Source organism: Lepidochelys kempii, chromosome 1, assembly GCF_965140265.1.
Source record: "Lepidochelys kempii isolate rLepKem1 chromosome 1, rLepKem1.hap2, whole genome shotgun sequence".
Classification (NCBI taxonomy): Eukaryota; Metazoa; Chordata; order Testudines; family Cheloniidae; genus Lepidochelys; species Lepidochelys kempii.
The window spans coordinates 8,604,496-8,620,999 of NC_133256.1; the positions used below are offsets into that span (position 1 = coordinate 8,604,496).

At 52.2% G+C, this 16,504-nt stretch overlaps 1 protein-coding gene across 4 annotated transcripts in view; it reads left to right on the forward strand.

Annotated features, from left to right (window-relative positions):
• ATG16L2 (autophagy related 16 like 2) overlaps positions 1 to 16,504 on the forward strand; it is a 63,116-nt gene that overhangs the window by 7,335 nt on the left and 39,277 nt on the right. For 3 of the 4 annotated variants that reach the window (XM_073333807.1, XM_073333838.1, XM_073333817.1), the window contains exons 2-3: positions 14,198 to 14,282; positions 15,750 to 15,870. In XM_073333807.1, coding sequence (XP_073189908.1) covers positions 14,198 to 14,282; positions 15,750 to 15,870 — 206 coding nt within the window. Of the gene's footprint in view, positions 1 to 14,197; positions 14,283 to 14,469; positions 14,680 to 15,749; positions 15,871 to 16,504 lie in introns of those variants that run through there. The other variant, XM_073333826.1, reaches the window with a different exon arrangement.

Consider the following 16,504-nt stretch of genomic DNA (forward strand, 5'->3'; position numbering starts at 1 on the left):
GGGCACACCATGGACAGGGGTAAGGGAGGGCATGACCCTGAAAAGTTTGGGGACCGCTGCTCTATTAGGTCTAGGACCCAGTTACCTGAGATATGAAGCCTCTCTGATTGGTCATGGGAGTTAGAATCTGCTGACTCTTCAGTGGAAATTTTTCAGCTGGTTCTGGTTGGCAAATAGAACTTGGAACAGAGCAACAAGGATCTTGAGCTGCTGGTGGCTTCTGGCCTCCAGCAAAAATCCACAGAAGCCCGTGGAAACCAATGGAGACCAGCTGGAGGATTCTAACTAGGTTTACTCAAACTGGCTCTTTGGGGGGAAAAGCAGGGAGGTGTTGAAACTCTTGGTTCTCGTTGGAGGGCCCATGTCCATCCTGGTCAAGATTGATGAGGCTGCCGCCACTGTATAAGACTTATTTGTGCCATCGACCTTCTCCCTCCCCCTTAGGGGTGGGGAGGCTGGTTAGGGACCAGAGCTGGTTTCTGCTGGTTTGTGGCTGTTGGTGGCGGAAGGTGTCCAGTGGTGGAACCTCAGTAAAAGCTTCTAAAATTAAGTTTTGCCCATGCTTCAGAGAGAATTGTCTCATGGCCAAAGCCTGGCCTGAAGAAGTGCAGGGTGAACGTGGGATGGGTGTTGCGGAGATGTATCGCAGAGGGTATGCTGGGGGGCATAGATGGATATTGCACTTAGGTCTGTAAGCTCTGAGCTTTATGATCATCTCGGGAAGGGAAGGGAGTGCTACACCATGGACTGGCTGCCAAGAGACCTTCATTGCCAACCCTTCTGAGCCTCAGTCATATAGCTGATCATTCATTCACTCCCCCGGAGGGTAGATGCCATGGAGGATCATGGCTGTGAAGGGAGAGGCGTCCCTCATGTAGAGCTTGACCATTAGGTTCAGGACTTTGGTTACTCTGTATTTGGCACCAGGGTTACCACTGTGGGAATCGTGTGTCCAGCTCTGGTGCCCACACGTCAAGGAGCATGTTGATAAATTGGAGAAGGTTCAGAGAAGAGTCACGAGAATGATCACTTGATTGGAAAACCTGCCTGATAGTGATAGACTCAAGAAGCTCAATCTATATATCGCAACAAAAAGCAGGTGAAGCGGTCTGTAAGTATCACAGATCACAGTCTGTAAGTATCTACATGGGGGACAGGAATTTGAGAGTAGAGGGCTCTTCAGTCTAGCAGATGAAGGTCTAACAAGATCCCGTGGCTGGAAGTGGAAGGTAGGAAAAATTCAGACTGGAAATAAGGTTGAAGTTTTTAACAGTGAGATAATCAACCGTGGGAACAATTTACCAGGGATCATGGTGGATTCACTGGCCATTTTAAAATCAAGACTGGATGTATTTCTAAGAGATCTGCTCTGGTTCAAACACAGATTAAGGCCTGTGTTATGCAGGAGATCAGAGCAGATGACCCCTGCAATCCCATCGGGCTTTATAATCTCTGATGGTGTTCAGTGGGGAGCTGATGCAGTGACTGTGGTGATGCATGCCCTTCTCCTGGTGTGACTCAGAAGAGCAAAGCGTTTGCGTTAAAGCCATACACCGTGTTTAACCCACAGATATCTAGTCATGTTTCCCTGATCAGTGTAGACAGGAAAACCGTATCCCCTTTGTAACCATGTTAAACACAGCACATCGCTTGTTTTTATACCACTTGTTCCTAGCACAGTTTAAGGGCTTGGAGAGGGGGCCTTAGACTAACCCCTTTTATTTTTACAGCCCCACGCCCTTGGAGAAGACCTAAAAACACAGTCAATTCTTCATGGCAGCTCCTGACTTCACTAATGTGTGATTTCGATCAATGGAGAGCACTTTTATGCAATTGACGGGTTTGGGTGAAGTGCGTGGTATTTAGTGCTGTTGCAAAACACCCTGGACACCTAGAAGATCTGTTTAGTTCAGCCCAAATCCCCTGAGCTACTCCCACTCCCCTGTCACTGCCATTATCGTCTGTATTTACTGTAGGTCTAGGTTCGGAGCCACGGTCGCGGATCAGGACCCTGCTGTACCAGGCGCTGTACAAACACAGAACAAAAAGACCGTCCCCGCCCCAAAGAGTTTGCAGTTGTGGTGTCGGATAGGAGACGACCGATGGATGCAGACCGATGAGAGAGTGCCAGATAACATGTCGGTGCTGGTCAGCGTGACGGGCAGGGGTTTGATCAGGCCAGCAGCGTGGCAAAGGGGAGTTTTGAGAAGGGATCGGAAGGCGGCTTTGGAGTGGCTGGTCAGAGAGCCTGCTTGTAACTGCAGCTGGGTGTGCCCCTACCTGTATGTATGCTGGTGAAAGTGCAGGCTGGAGGGCTTTGTAGCTTGTCACAGCAGTACAGTGTGAGAGGGAGCCCAGGCTGGTGGGTCGGGGGGGCATCCATCACACATCCGTGCTGGGATTGCGTCAATCATGCTGAACTCAAATCATGCTGAACTCTGCAGTGGAACACAACAGTTGTACGTTATGTCCCCCAAGGTAATTCCTCTCTCCCCTGGGTGTTCACACCCGGCAGATCCTGGTCTGTGGCTATCAGGCTACACTCATGTTGGCTGCTATTACCAAATTCCTAGAGACTAAATTGGAGGCATGTTTCATTTATCAGCTGTGTCTTGCGCGGGGAAGGGGTGGGTGTGCAGTGTGGTGTCTCCTCCCAAAGAGAGCTGGTTCCTTTGACGTGTCCATCACTGCTCCAATGCTTTGGTAAACGTATCAAGTTCTTTATGGGGTGGTGGATCAAATACAAACCTTCCCTGTGCACATCTTTTCCCATTGGCATGTTGTGAATTCCAGCTGAGTGACACATGTCAGACGCCACCCCTGGCCCACCTGCCGGCAGTCTCAGCAAAGGTGCCAATGGCTGAATGGACCATGGGACTTGTACTAACCTCTGAGCCAGAGAGGTGATGCCACCAGGTCAGGGTGAGGTGCACTATGCCCATCCACTGGCTCTGCCGTCTCAGTCCCATGAACCAAGCTATAGCTCAGTGGTTTGAGCATTGGCCTGCTAAACCCAGGGTTGTGAGTTCAATCCTTGAGGGGGCCATTTAGGGATCTGGGGCAAAAATTGGGGATTGGTCCTGCTTTGAGCAGGGGGTTGGACTAGATGACCTCCTGAGGTCCCTTCCAACCCTGATATTCTATGATTCTATGATTCAAGGCCCTTCCCGGCCTGTCCCCACGCAGCATCTCTCAGATGCTACTGAGTCATCGACTTCTGCCTCCTATCAGCCCACGATGCCAGCTGGCCTCCATCACTTGTTACATTTCGAAACGAGCACCTTCGTGCTTTCTCCCCTACTGCCCCACACTCCGGGGTGCTACCTGGAAGTGGGGTACCACTGAGCCCCCCCGACCCACCAGCCTGGGCTCCCTCTCACACTGTACTGCTGTGACAAGCTACAAAGCCCTCCAGCCTGCACTTTCACCAGCATACATACAGGAAGGGGCACACCCAGCTGCAGTTACAAGCAGGCTCTCTGACCAGCCCCTGCATGGGGAGGCTACTCCCAGCTCCGCAGGCACACACCCTCTCTGGAGTATAAACCCCAGATTATACCGTCTTATGCTGCACAGGGAACTGTACAGCTTAAACTCACAAAATTTGCCCCCTCCCTCAATGTGGAGAGGAATATGCAACAGCCTTTCCCCCCCGAGTTATGATTCCCACACACTTCACTCCAACTCACTGGTTTAGATAAAGCAAAAACAAGTTTATTAACTACAAAAGATAGATTTTAAGTGATTAGAATGGATAGCAAACAGATCAAATCAGATTACCTAGCAAATAAACAAAAAAAGCAAACTAAGCTTAATATACTAAATAGATTGGGTATGAAGAGCAGATTCTCACCCGAAGAGATGATACAAGCAGGCTGCAGATTCTTAAGGGGCAAGCTGCACTTGCTTTGCAGCTTGGAATCCCCAGGTGTTCCATAAAATCCCCTTAGGCTGGGTCCAGCACTTCCCCCAGTTCAGTCTTTGTTCCTCAGGTGTTTCCAGGAGTCGTCTTGTGTGAGGAGCAAAGAACCGCAGATGATGTCACTTCCTGCCTTATATAGCTTTTGCATATGGCAGGAACCCTTTGTTCCCCAAGCTTGGTTCCGAGACCAGCCTGTGGAAAAACACTGACATCCCAAGATGGAGTCTAGAGACGTGGGCTGATCACATGTCCTTGTAGAATCATAGCAGCCATTAGGCTGTCTGCAGCATTCTCAGGAAGGCTCCCCAGGTGGGAGATAAGCTTCTCCTAAGGCCTATTGTCTTTTCCTAATGGCTCATTGCCTTGAATAGGCCCTTCCCAAGCAACTCTCTAGACTGAAAGCATCTTGTCTAGTGGGTGTTACGCGAGTGTAACTACATTTGAAATGCGGATACATAGTTAATATTCAGAACTTCAGATACAAAAATGATACATGTCTACAAATAGGATAATCGTATTCAGCAAATTATAACTTTTCCAATGACACCATGTAATCTCCTTTAGGATGAAAGGCACCAAAGAAATGGGAAAGTTGTACTGTTCTCATTTTGGCTTCCTTGGAGTTTAGCTGAAATTTCTGTTTGTGTTTACCCTGTAGTGCAAAATAATTGAATTCCACCTGACGATGCTGTCACATTTGCATCTTAACAGGATGATGCCCAAAATAAACCAAGGGCTCTTAACCACTGCCTCCATCTGACAGACCTGTGATGGTCAGGAAGATCCGACCTATTTTGGGATAGTTGGTGACTCTGGGTCTCGATGTTTGTAGAAAACTCTGGGGCCAATTTCCCTTCATCCCAGCGATGCCCATGAGCTCCAAGCACCTCACCCCTCGTGTATTTAGACTCTCTTGCTGCAGGGCTCTTGGCTCCGTGGCGGTAACTTGAGGCAGAGGAGAAGCCAACGTCTGCTCCGCAGTCCTTCCTTGTGAGGGTGGTGGATCTCAATGTCACTGTTGGCAGGTGCAAGGTCACCACCTTGGTTCTCTCCTTGTGTGGTCCTCTCCATCATCTGTCCCAGGCCTGAGGGTACCTGTGCTGGTCAGTGCCTCTCTCCAGCCTTGGTGACAAGTTATGTCATTCCTCAGACCAGTGTCGGGCTAGGCCCGGTTCCCCAGGGTGCCACTCCCTTATCTCTGCACTAGTGAGCGCGTGGTGCCCCTGATCTCATGATGGGCCAGTGCTAAGCCAGGTCAAAGGGTCAGGGTTTTTCCGGGACAGCTCTCTTGGATTTAGTTAAGTTAAGGAAGTTAAGCAAGTTAAGGAAGTATGGGCTGGATGAATGCACTATAAGGTGGGTAGAAAGCTGGCTAGATTGTCGGGCTCAACGGGTAGTGATCAATGGCTCCATGTCTAGTTGGCAGCCGGTATCAAGTGGAGTGCCCCAAGGACCGGTCCTGGGGCCGGTTTTGTTCAATAAATACATAAATGATAAATGATAAATGATCATTTCATAAATGATCTGGAGGATGGTGTGGATTGCACTCTCAGCAAATTTGCGGATGATACTAAACTGGGAGGAGTGGTAGATACGCTGGAGGGGAGGGATAGGATACAGAAGGACCTAGACAAATTGGAGGATTGGGCCAAAAGAAATCTGATGAGGTTCAATAAGGATAAGTGCAGGGTCCTGCACTTAGGACGGAAGAACCCAATGCACAGCTACAGACTAGGGACCGAATGGCTAGGCAGCAGTTCTGCGGAAAAGGACCTAGGGGTGACAGTGGACGAGAAGCTGGATATGAGTCAGCAGTGTGCCCTTGTTGCCAAGAAGGCCAATGGCATTTTGGGATGTATAAGTAGGGGCATAGCGAGCAGATCGAGGGACGTGATCGTTCCCCTCTATTTGACATTGGTGAGGCCTCATCTGGAGTACTGTGTCCAGTTTTGGGCCCCACACTACAAGAAGGATGTGGATAAATTGGAGAGAGTCCAGCGAAGGGCAACAAAAATGATTAGGGGTCTGGAACACATGACTTATGAGGAGAGGCTGAGGGAGCTGGGATTGTTTAGCCTGCAGAAGAGAAGAATGAGGGGGGATTTGATAGCTGCTTTCAACTGCCTGAAAGGGGGTTCCAAAGAGGATGGCTCTAGACTGTTCTCAATGGTAGCAGATGACAGAACGAGGAGTAATGGTCTCAAGTTGCAGTGGGGGAGGTTTAGATTGGATATTAGGAAAAACTTTTTCACTAAGAGGGTGGTGAAACACTGGAATGCGTTACCTAGGGAGGTGGTAGGATCTCCTTCCTTAGAGGTTTTTAAGGTCAGGCTTGACAAAGCCCTGGCTGGGATGATTTAACTGGGAATTGGTCCTGCTTCGAGCAGGGGGTTGGACTAGATGACCTTCTGGGGTCCCTTCCAACCCTGATATTCTATGATTCTATGATTTACTGCGCAGATCTAAACAGCCAAGGTCTTTTCATTGCTGTGTGGGCACGAGATCCCACCACACTTCTGATCTGGACAGGGGGGCTTATTCCTTCCCCAGAAGTGGCTGCATGGTGTGACGCTGCACTGTTGCTTTGAGGGGGGGGGGTCAGCGGGTGAGAATGGTGACGTCCGTGCCGTGTGGAGCCACTGCCGCCAGACGTCAGTCCCCAAAGAAATCATTCCAAAGCTCTGAGCACGAGGGCCTTCATGGGGTGAACCGAGCGTGGCTGCATTGGGAGATTCCATGTCTTGGGAGCTGGCTGGCTTAGCCGCAGTGTCTTTTGTTTAGAATTTGCTGCCTCGTTATATTTTGCGAACGAGAAACAAAGCCCAACATTCCATGGCTTTTGTGCAATCCGGCACTGCAATGATTCAGCCCTTTCAATCCCTCCGCTCATTTCCTGTTCTGACACCAAGCCCCCACCCCCTCCAGGGAAAGCTTTCAACACACCTCCCATGCACCCGCAGGCCTGGTTGCCCCCCGCAATTCTGTTAGGCCCCTGCCTTGTCACCCAGGTCTTTTCTGCAGAGCATTGAAATTTGTCTCTAGAAGCAGCATTCAGCCAGGGACTGGCTAGTGGCCGCAGGTCCGGGGATCCGATGTGTCCCCAGTGCCTTAAGAACGGTGAAGGCTTTTGGCAAGGGGTCCCGGGGCTGGATGTGACATGGAAAGGGGGATGGGTTATAGCAGCAGAATTCGGAGGACGTGAGCCTGTATCACGGTGACAGTGTCCCGACAGGCCCAAAGGAGTCCAGGCTTTGGTGGTAGCTTGTTCCTTAAAGATCTTGCCAGTTTGAGCACCGGTGTGAGTACGGTGGGATGTCTGTCTTTCTGTTGAGCGACTCCTTGATCCTTGTTAGAATCCTTAGGCCTGGTCTACACTCAGTGTGCCCAGGTTTAACTCAGATCAGCCTTTAAATGGATTTAGTTAAACCCTCCTCGTGGACACCTGAAGGTGCATTACACCCGGCTTATATCAAGTTAGCTTAATTCAGTGAGCCGGAGCCTTAGACATTCCCATGGAAGAGTCTCTTTGTGCCACGTGATAGCATCTCAGGGCAGGTGTATCCTGCGGGAGAACTGGAACCTAGGGCTCCTGGAGGGCAACCTGCCAGAGATGCTCATCGTCTCATGGCCTGTCATTTTTGAGAGGGGCTGTGCTCCCCGCTCAGTGCTCAGCACCTCTGAAAATCAGGCCGTTGGCCTTACCTTCCTCTTGCTCCCCAGCCGCTTGGCACGGACGCTGCGTCTGGCGCCGTGCTTTGGAGCCGTTTCTAAACAGAGCGGAGGTCCGCCAGGCTGGAGGAGCGGCGCCCTGTGATTTTTCTTGGGGTAAAGTAGCTCATGCCGCGGACGTGTTAGAGAGGACAGGGCAGGGTTCTGCAGAGGTGTCCGACAAAACCAAAAGCTCAGGGATGTTATGGGGCCACTGCTTAGTGTTGAAGACACAAAGGACTTCCAGCTGGTAATGGAAGACTATAGGGAGGCAGAGCTGCTCAACGTCTGCTTTGCTTCAGTCTTCCCACAAAAAAATAACGTGACCGGCTGACCAGTGAGGTTACCACAGAGAGCAAAGGGGAAGGGATGCAGAACAGTATTTGTAAAGAACACGTCCGAGATCTTCTGACTAATTTGGATGAGATCAGGTCAGCAGGGTCTGATGCTATTCACCCTCGGGTGCTGACAGAATTAGCTGAAGAAACCTCGGAGCCACTGGCAATAATATTTGCAAACTTCTGGTTGAGAGGCGAGGTCCCGGAAGACCAGAGAAGGGCTAAGGTAGGGCCCATCTTTAAAAAGGGGAATAAAGGAGGAACCGGGAAACTATAGACTAGTCAGCTTGGCTTTGATACCTGGGAAACTACTAGAGTAGTGTATAAAGCATTCAGTGTGTGAACCCCTGGCGGATGACGGGGTGATCACTAGCAGCCAGCATGGATTTACCCAGAACAAATCCTGCCAAACCAGCTTGATTTCCTTCTTTGGGTTGCTGGGTAGGGGGAATGCGATGGACGTAGTATACCTGGACTTTAGCAAGGCTTTTGACACAGTCCCACATGACATGCTGATAGGTAAACTAGAGAAATGTGGGCTCAGGAGAACGACCATTAAGTGGATGCATAACTGGCTAAACAACCGCAAACCAAGAGTAACTATTAATGGAAGGATGTCGGATTGGAGGGAGGTGTCAAGTGGGGTTCCACTGGGGTCTGTTCTGGACTCGGTGGAAAGAGCCCAGATACTGTGGGGATGGGCCTGGCGCAAGATCATAGACAGCTTGGGCCACACTGGGTGTAGACATAAGCCACGCTTTGGGCCAACCGTGTTATCAGCTGATCGCAAGCTCAGTGAAAAGCCATAGCACAGGGAGGGCCACACGCAGCACACAATAGCGTCCCTGTAATGCCGGGAGTCTTGCTCGCAAGCACAGCCGAGATCTGAGCAGGGCTGGATTGTCAGGTAATATTTTATGCTCTATGAACACCCCCCTCTCCCCCCCACGAACACATCCTAGTGGAGCCCAAAGTACCACATGAGCTTAATGTGTACTGCACCACTGAAATGCCGCCACTTCTGGGGTGGAGCGTGGTAGCCAGCATGCTGGACAGCAATGATGGGTGGGGGAAACTTGCTTAAGAAGTCCAGAGTAAACCTTCCTTCTGTGAAATGTGCCCTGGGGTCTGTGGCATCCACAACAGGCGGACCGGACATGGGCTTTTGAGATCTCTGCAATATCCCCCTCCTCCCGCCCCGGGAAGCGGCAGGGGATTCATATTAGAACCTGCCTCAGCAGGAAGAAGCGTTGGCCGGGCCCGGCTGGATTTGACGTTACGGTTGAAACCCGAGGGTCAGACCTATAAACTGCCGCTGCAGCAACGGAGGGTGTGAGTGAGTGCATGCCGGGCTGATGCATTTGCACCAGTGATCTGCTTGGAGTGGGTGAAACACCTGTGCGCTTTGCAGAGCTGCCCAGAGCAGAGCCAGCCACATTTGAAAGCAGCCAGCTCGCTCCCGGCTGCTCCGCCTCCCGGTGGAGTCGAGGAGCTGGGGCAGGCTATGGGGCAGGGCACCCAGGGTTTTCTTCCTAAGGCTCCAGCCCCACGCCGGGCACAGACTGAGAGACACGTGTCAGGTGTCAGCAGAAAGGGGGCTTCTTTGGAATCAGTCCTGGGCCGGGTGCTGTGCTGCTGGGGGTACTACCCACCTCTGCTCATCGACGCCCCCTGGGCTCATGCCACAAGAGCAGGGGAGCCTGGCTAGTTACCTTCTGCTACCTCGGATTCCCCTGGCAGCGGCATTTGGCACTGGGATTTTTCTTCTCTTCCTATCCTAAACTCTAGCTGTGCTTTTATCAGACCGCTGCCACATTCCACGCCAGAGGTGGCTGCCTGCCAGTAATGAGGGAAATGATTCCCATGCTAATGCATGCAGGGCTTGCTTATTTCACAGGGGAGCTGAAGATTAATTAGCTAATGCTTGTGAAAGGGCTTGGAAGGTGGATAAAGCTAAGTGTCATTTCGAGGGTGCGGTATTTTCAAACAGAGTGGTCCCTCCTTTCATTGGAGGATGCAGGGGCTGATGTGTGACTATCTCTGCACCCACCAGGAGATCCCCCTGCCAGGCTTCCTCTCCCAGCACCCACAACTGGCTCGCGCACCTTCGACTGATCACAAGGGAGGTGGCTCATTCTGTGCTGAAGCTCTCAATAGCCTAGACCCAAATGTCACAAAAAAGGCACACAAAACCCCCCCAGGCTGTGCGTCGTCTAATACATTATGGCACTTTGCTATCAAAGGCCACGTTCTCGGCTCCACCCAGCCTCCACTGAGGACAGCTGAGATGGGAGCTCTCTGATCCTGGGGCCTGGTCTGTGTCCAGGGGCTGCTCTAAAGTACACTGCCCCCTAAGGCCATCTACCAGCTGGGGATCACTGGAGTACAGCATGCTGCTGTCAGGCCTGTCTGCCTGCCCCAGCTTGGCCTCTCTGCTTGCAGCTTCTGTGGAGGCTGGCGTGTAGGATCCAGCGATGCCACTTCTGGTCTCCCCTAGAGCTGCTGTCCAGCCTCTTTGCACCACTAGACCAGAGCAGAGGGGGCTGGGCTGCAGGCCAGAATCGGCATGGCTCTTAAGCTTTCGGGACCCAACTCTTCGCAGAGGCTAAGGAATGAATCCTCCACCCCCTTTGAGGCAGGAAACTGTGTCTCTATTTTTACAGAAGGGGGCCAGAGAGCTGAAGGCCCAGCTCCATAAAGTGACTTGTGACTTAAGAGCTCAGTGGTTTACGAACTCACTCAAGAGGTGGGAGACCTGCTGGTTCAAGTTCTCCCTCTGGCTGATCGTGAGAAGGGATGTGAGCTGGAATAATAGGCAGCAGGTTTAAAACAAATGAAGTATTTCTCCACACAACACACAGTCAACCTGTGGAACTGCTTGCCAGAGGATGTTGTGAAGGCCAAGACCATAAATGGGTTCAAAAAAGAACTAGATAAATTCATGGAGGATAGGTCCATCAGTGGGTATTAACCAGGATGGGTAGGAATGGTTTGCTAGAAGCTGGGAATGAGCGAGAGGGGAAGGATCACTTGATGATTCCCTGTTCTGTTCATTCCCTCTGGGGCACCTGGCAGTGGCCATGGTCAGAAGACAGGATGCTGGGCTAGATGGACCTTTGGTCTGACTGAGTAGGGTCATTCTTATGTTCTTATGGATCTACCATTCCTCAGGTGACTACCCTCACTACTAGGCTGTAGAGTCATTCTCATTCCTTTCTGCCTAAATTAATGTTTAATCATTACAGTGGAACAACTGTGTACATCCCATAGTCCACTGGTCGGGACGCTCACTGGAGGAGGTAGATTCCTGTTAGAATCCTTTCTCCAGTGGGATCAGGTTTGCCATCCTTTCCAGTCCAGGGAACGGCTAATCTGGCATTTCTGACAATGTGGCCTAGTGGATAGAGCACTGGACCGGGACTCAGGAGACCTGGGTCTTTTCATGGCTCTTCTGCTGAGTGACCATGGGCAAGTCACTGCCCCTCTCTTGCCTCGGTTTCCCTATCTGTAAAATAAGGGTAATGCTACTTGTGCCCTTTGAGACCTATGGCTGAATGGAGCTAAGTCCTCTCATTTGTGTGTGTGCATGTGTAATGTCGCTTCAGGACAATGCCTGAGCGATCAAATAGCTTGTAACATCAGACCCACCAAGTCTTACTGACCTGGCTTTAATTTTAAGGCAGCATTTAAAGTACTGGACTCCTTGGTATGTTTTGCTGTTTTGGTGACGTTTAAAATCTTGCCCACCGTTTCCTGCAAACTCCCTTGATCGGATTGTCACGTCTTTCGCCCCGAGGGCTTGTTGGACAAACTGTTTTCTCAAAGCCTGGTAGATTTCATTCTTTTTCCCTCTGATCAGATTCCCCAGCAAGAAGCTTACAAAGAATTGCCTGAGGGCACTGGCAATTTCACCAGCCTGACTCCGGGCTTCACCACTGGTGGTGTGCTCTATGAAGCCAGCCCTTTGATTGTCCTGCCAAGAGGTCCTCAAAGCTCTCCTGGGACATGTTCACACCTTCCTCACCATTGTGCCTCCAGCCCTGGGGCAGCTCCCCTGCCCTGGAGCTAGCTAGAGCCAATGTGTGTGCTGGGGGCCGGAGACGGCTGGAAATTGCTCCCCTGGAGAGCCTGCAAGCCGGTCATCACACTTGAATGGAACGATGGGGAGCCCACCATAATCCTGCCCTCCTAATGCTCCATATCCAGGAGCCGCGGGTACGTTGGAAGGCTCGGTCTATGCTGGAGCTGGGTGGGTGTAAGGCAGCTTATGTCGAACTAACCGTGTCAGTGTTGATGCTACAGCCTTGCTCCCGCCAATGTAAGTGCCCTACTACGCCGACGTCATAACTCCGCCTCCCCCAGAGGCGTGGGGCTTCTGTCGGTGTAGTTAGGGCCAGGCAGTGTGCCCTAGACACTTAGGTACATGGGCTGTTGGCTAAAATTCTTGTCAATTTCACAGCCGTGAAATTGACAAGAAAGGCTGGTAGGTCCCTGCACCTGGCTCCCAGCTCTGGCTGTCACCCCTGAGGGGGATGGAGGGGGGGCTCCAGCTAGAGCCTGGCTACCTGCTGGGAACCATGCTACTTCCTGGCTCCCAGTTCCTAGCTGGGCTGCTGCCTGGGCTCCCCACTCTAAGCCGGGGCTCCCAGCTCCCCACAGAGCTCCCAGAGAGTGGGGCTGCTCTGCAGAGACCCTGGCAGTGTGAAGTTGGCAAGAATGTCAATTTCACCGCTGGCAGGCTCTGTGCTGTGAAACTGAGCTTTTGCGGGGGGTGAGGAGGGGTCACAGCTGGGGCTGTCACTTAGGTGTGGATGGGGGCTCCAGCCGTGAGCTCCGTATGACTTGTCAGTGCCCCACACTCGGCTGTCAGTGCCCCACAAAGCCCCACTTCAGTAGGTACAAGCACTCCAGGTGAGGACGCACTCCAGCGGCAGGAGGAGGGGAGTGTGGACCCCAGCAGCCGATTGAATTACCATGGTGTAGACAAGCCCTGAGGCTTTGCCCTGTTTTCACAGCTGGTGGCAAGGTGGACTTTGAAACCGCACCAACATGGTTAATGCTTGGTTAGTCGCCAGGGGAGCAAAACACCTGCTGGCAGCCTGGGCTAGAGCATATGGTTCTGTTTGTTTGTTTTCCTCCCACCCACGGTGTATCCAAGTTTGACCAGGTATTTGTCTGAGACCTGAATTGCACCTTCCTCCCATCTGGGTGCAGCACAGTGCCCTGTGTGTGTCCTTCAGGCATGCTGTGCCCTGCTAAGACGCTATGGGATAACTACCAGGGATTCCCCAGCACACATCGATAACAGCATGGCCTGCTGGGACACACCTCTGTTGAGTCATGCTTGCGTTGTGGAAGGAGCCGCTGTGTGAACACAACTAACCCACTGGTTACAAAATGTGGCGGTCCTTAGTGGTGATGGGCTGTTCGCCAAGGATCCCCAAGTGCTCCACAAAGATTTAAACCTCACCACGACCCTGTGAGGTGCGTTGCTGTTAACCCCCGTCTGCAAATGGGGGAGCCAAGGTCCAGACCGACTCGGGTTGAAATTCTCAGAAGTGGCCTCTGATTTTGGGTCCCTCCATTTTTGGGGCACCCACCATGGAACAGCTGGTCCCTGGCTTCCAAATGTGCTGAGTCGCCCTGTCACCCACTGATTTCCCCTAGAGCTGTGGGTGCTCAGAGCCTCTGAAAAGCCGAGTGTCCCAAGCTCTATGGGGCAGGAACTGTCTCTTTGTTTGTGCAGCCCAATGGATCCTGGTCTTGTAGGCACGACACTAATACAATTAACAAATAACAATAAGTCGGGCACCCGACATTTAGTGTCCTGCAGAGATTCCTGAACAGAGCTGGGAACAGAACCCAGGAATCCTGACTCCCGGTCCCCTGCTTCGTCTACGCATGGTGTGGATGCTTTCCAGGAGGCATGACCCATACGCGGGCCTAGTCACATTTCATTACAGCCGTGCGCCGGTCCCTTGAGGTTCACAATAATAGAATGTAGAGATGGAAGAAGACCCGTAGGCCTGGTCGCCCCGTTTTGCAGGTGGATAAATTGCTTGTTAAGCCGCCGGCAGCAGGCTCCTTCTAGAACTGGCAGAGCTGGGGGTTCTTTCATGTCTGACCTCTCCCCCAGATTTCAGAGAAGGGGTTCTGATGAATGGGTCCCCCCTCTCCCGCACACGATGTTCGTGATCCCCATGCCCTGGATCTCTTTGCTTCCTTGCAGATACCAAACTGTTGGAAAAGTCCAGCTTGCTGGTGCATTTCACAGAGAAGCTACAGGCTGAGTCCTTTGATCTCCAGGCCCCTAGGTAAGTAGAACGGATCTGACTTCTTCCTCCTCAGGCATGGAGGAGGGCGTGACACTTCCCAGAGCCAGCAGCACTGGGTTATATCCCCTCTGGCCCCACAATGGCTGCACTGTTATCTTTGGAAGTTGGTAGGCAAGCGTAGCCGGCCCTTTCCCTGGTCCCTCACAGCACCGAATGCCTCTGACTAGTGGTGGCAGTCCGTGCCCTGGGAAGGGGGAGGCTTTCACAATCAGACCTTTCTTCCTTTCCAACAAAAATCCACTGAGTCAGCCAGGCACCGGTTCCTGGCTCCCCAGCTGAGTAGGAGTGGGAAGTGGCTCAGGATGGATGGAGACAGGCTTTCTTCTCTGTCAGTGCTGAGCCGCTGCTGTTGTCTTTCAGAGGAGACGCCAGTAACGTAAGTGATCTGAACCATAGAGTCCAAGTGACTTTTTTGCAAGAGTAAAGGGAGGTTAAGCCTGGGGGCTAGGCCAGATTGCATTGTGGGTAATTACGTTCTGCCTTCCTAGAGCCCCTGTGCAGCTTCAGTTTGATAGTGTTTTGCTTCTTCACCTCCTGCCCCAAACTGCTGTGAGTTTAACAGCTGCAATGTTCCACCCCAGAATTAGCTGCACTGCAAGAGGTGAACAAAGCAATCCTTCTGCATGCGTGTATCTTTTGCTCTCTCGCCCCACAAAAAACTGCCAGCCACATTCTGCCGCGCTTATTCCAGCCGACAGTGGGTCGGGGCGCAGGATCTGGTCTGATCCGGCAATGGTAACGTTGCATAGCTAACCTTTAACAGCAGTTACGTTATGCAAAGATAAAGATAAAAATAACTTGACCACATTGCATGGGGGCATTGCAGCTTTCCTGGGTAGTGAGCAGCTTGTTGGACTTGCCTCAGTTAAATGCACCACAAAATCTGCAGCATGAGTGACATAGCAGCATTGACGTTGCAGCAGGAGCTCTTGGCTTTTGCACTTGCTGACTTTGACGGCAAAACGGGTATTTTTAATGTTACATTAAGAGCGACGTCTGCATTTAATAGCCTGGCTCAAGTAACGGAGAAGCCAATCGTCGTGTTTGTTTCATTAGGCCCCCGGCTTCACGCCTCACTGAGGGCAGCGGGGGCAGGAGAGAGCATCTTTGCTAGAGGCAGTTTGGCTTAACAGAGCAGAAACACCTGTGTTTACAGTATGATTTTCTGCTGCAAAAAAGCAGAAGCTGGGCTGTTTTCAAATGAAAGCTGCGGATGTACTGAAGTTCAGGCTCTGTTGTTTTTTTTTTTAAATGCACGAAGCAAAACAATTCATTGCACCTTTGCCGTCTCTTTCTTGCACGCTGCCCCAGTGGGATTGCCCCTCTGCCTCAGGAATTTGGCCTCTGCTCCTGGGGAAGGCAGATCTTCATTAAACTCCGCTGCAAACTCAGCAGCTGCATGCTCAGAAGTGACTTTGGGTTTTTTTTAACCTGCCCTGTCTGTAGGTCAGGGCGGGAAACCAAGGGCTGCGTGCTGGAACCAGGCTTGGGCCCCACGGAAGCGCTGCAGACCCTGAAGATAAAGTACCAGGGGCAAATTGCGGAGATGAAAGACGTCAGTGGGGAGGTACGTAGGGGGGAGGGAAGGTCCCAAGGGTCAGCTCTTGTGGCCCTGGATTGTCATTTGCCCTGTTTTCTTAGCCCCTGCATGTGGGGGGAGTAGCCTGTGCCCACCGGTGCCAGGGGAGGGGTGCCCAGTTCCATAAGGTTTGGGGGGTACAGACCATGTTGGCAGTTGAGGAAACTTCCTCTCCCTGCAGCAGTCAGGCTGCCTTGGCTGCCTGGACCCAGGGCAGTGGGGTCGGGAGGGGTGTGGAAAGAGGCAGCCGTGAATTACGGCCCCCTGCTGATTTCAGCCCTTGAGCGTGGCCCCGTCTGCTTTCCCTGCGCAGGGCCGGTCTGGCAGGGCAAGTGGACAGGGCTGTGTGCCCTGGAGCTGCCCTGAAGGGCCAGGGTCCGGAGGGGGCCCTCTCTGGCGGGGAGAAGGGAGGGGTGTCAGTACTCCCAGGGTGTAGCCCACCTGCTCGCAGAGTCTCTGCCAACATCCCCAGCCGAGGTGTGTGACTGCTGGTTGGTGGCTGCTGCAGCAGTGGGAGAGGGAGGTGGGCAGGGAGCCTGTTTCTGGCAGCCGAGGCCGCCTGGACAGAGCCCTTTCCTTGTCCCCTGCCAGACAGAGTCCCCTCCTGACTCCCCTCCTGACT